Source organism: Laccaria bicolor, genomic scaffold (assembly GCF_000143565.1).
Source record: "Laccaria bicolor S238N-H82 LACBIscaffold_18 genomic scaffold, whole genome shotgun sequence".
Taxonomy (NCBI): Eukaryota; Fungi; Basidiomycota; class Agaricomycetes; order Agaricales; family Hydnangiaceae; genus Laccaria; species Laccaria bicolor.
This window is the reverse complement of record NW_001889889.1, coordinates 241,390-243,645: the sequence shown is the minus strand read 5'-3', so window position 1 is coordinate 243,645 and position 2,256 is coordinate 241,390. Positions and strand designations below refer to the sequence as shown.

General features: G+C 47.2%; 1 protein-coding gene across 1 annotated transcript in view; it reads left to right on the top strand.

The window, feature by feature from the left end:
• Positions 1 to 1,300: 1,300 nt before the first annotated feature.
• Positions 1,301 to 2,256, top strand: part of LACBIDRAFT_328729 (uncharacterized protein) — a gene marked incomplete at both ends in the record, with an annotated part of 2,409 nt that continues 1,453 nt past the window's right edge. The window contains 4 exons of the mRNA XM_001882857.1: positions 1,301 to 1,438; positions 1,497 to 1,667; positions 1,729 to 2,055; positions 2,114 to 2,206. Coding sequence (XP_001882892.1) covers positions 1,301 to 1,438; positions 1,497 to 1,667; positions 1,729 to 2,055; positions 2,114 to 2,206 — 729 coding nt within the window. The remainder of the gene's footprint in view (positions 1,439 to 1,496; positions 1,668 to 1,728; positions 2,056 to 2,113; positions 2,207 to 2,256) is intronic.

Below are 2,256 nucleotides of genomic sequence, written 5' to 3'. Positions count from 1 at the left end.
CATTCCTCCGGAATCCACCGGAATCCGCCGGAATGACCGGATTCCTGCAGGAATTAGGGGGGCACTGATAAGACCTCGAGAGGTCGGATGAATTAATACTGATTTTTAGTAAAGGTTCGAAGTGGCTCAGTTGTGTGTGGCACAACTGAGCTGACTTCTTTTAAGTTTTTGTAGTGTTTTCTCTATTGTGGCGACGCGACGCATCAGTATTGATGCGTACGCGGGAATCGCCGTAAACGGTTTTCACGATCGGTTCAGCCGAGACGAACGGTCCGCTTAGTGATTTTTCTCTCTATTATTAGATACTATGCCCGGGCCTCGGACCGCACGGCAAATCGTTCATAGTTTTTCTCTTTTGGCAGGCTTCGGAATATTTCATGAAGCTTAGTTTTCTTGGGTCAATGATGCCATGATTTGTGATGCGTTGATGCGCGTGATGCGTCTCTCCACATGACTTCTTGGATCATGCTTCGTAGCACGTGACCGAATGACTTCTCGCATCAGGTACGCGTCGAGTTTCTATGCTCGCGCGTTTATCTTTAGAATTAATATCTTTTAATCCATAATAAGTGAGACCCTGGTTTGGTGTAAACTCCAACACCCTGTGCAGGGGTGTTTTTACTCTAGAACACTCAGTAGCGTACTATTTCATGGTAGTGTAGCCTTTTATTAGACTTCAAGTATATTGAGGTGATTCAGTCACGAACCAACCACAATTCCTACTGTCTAAGGCGTGCACATTTCTCGGATGTAGACTTTAATCGACTAGACCGGGTTGCGTCTAACGATCCTTATGATCAATGTGACTGTATTTCTACTATAGGAGGTTTTATAGGAGAAATCGCTAAAATTCGCATTTTTACGGGTGTATTGTTACACTCCGTATCATCTCCCCCTCACTATAATACTGACCGTCCTCGGTCATCACTAGATCCCCGTATGAGGATGTTCCCCTCGTGTTTTTCTGGATTTTATATTGATATGTCTTCAAAAGATCACCGTCTGTCAAGCGTGTCTTTTATCTTTCGGCGTCAATTACTATTACTAGTGCAGGCGCGTTATTCTTTGAAGACATGACATCATATTCCTATTGTTGCCTAGGTACGCCTCAGTTGATTAACATTTTTTGGCGTCCATTAAGATTTTCAGGGTCGACGGGACCGAGGGATTCTCAGCGATCTTCTCCCGTAGACTATTCTTCGGAAAGTGCCTCGCTATTCCGTATGTTCCGCCTGACGTTCCTATAAACTTCGTGCTTTATGGGAGCGATTGTCACAATTTCTTTCTAACTTTCCCCACCATGCCTACTGCATTCCTTGGTTGTCGCGCTGCCGTTCAAGCGTTCGAAGTCGGCATTGACCTCTTCTCGCGTTCCCGCCTCAACGCTATGTCTGAGGCCGAGATTATGGCTACGCTATACCGCCTGCATAGTTATATGGTGAGTCTCTGTTCTTTTCTTTTATTCTCTGCTGATTTTCGACTTTTTATTGCCTTAGTTAGCATTGTTTTCAGACATCCTCGCTCGTCCTGGTGGTCCTACGTCACACAAGTCTCGTTTACTGGCGTCCGTTTACAATGCCGCCCAACACGTTGAAGAACACAACCGAAGTACTGCCTGGGAGGAATGGCTGCAAGAACCATTGGATGGTCGTGCGCTTTATAGCCCTGTAAGTAACTTTCTTCCATTCTTTCTTTTTATTTTTCTTCTAATGATTTTTATCTTTCTAGGGCGAATGCCTAGACTCCAGCTTTACCACGGGGTACATAGGAGAGGAGGACGCGCCGAGCGACCGCAGGTCTTCGTCACCTCCGGGGATCATTACTCCCCGAGGTCGAGCTCATGTCGTTCACTCCCCTTCTCCTACGGGATCCGATTCGTTGTTTCTACCAAGCCCTGGCCCAGAGTCCCTGCCAGTTTCCTCGCCTGACTCGACGCCGCCTGTCCCTGTTCGAAGGTCGAAGCGTACTCGTGCCATGGTCATGGACGAAGATTCGGATGTGGTCGAGATCATCGATCCTCCGTCTACAACACCCTTGAAGCTGGCTATTGGCCCTGTAAGTTTCTTCATTTTCCTCTGCTTAGACATTTTTACTAACTTTTTTGGTTTCTTAGCCAGGTAAACGACGCAAGATTATTGAGAAACCCTCGTCTGACGACGAGGCCATCCAACATCCCAACCGTTCCCGTTCAAGCTCGTCGGACTCTGTGCCTCTCGCTAGGCCTTTGCGTGCAGACAAGGGCAAGGCTCGCGCCAA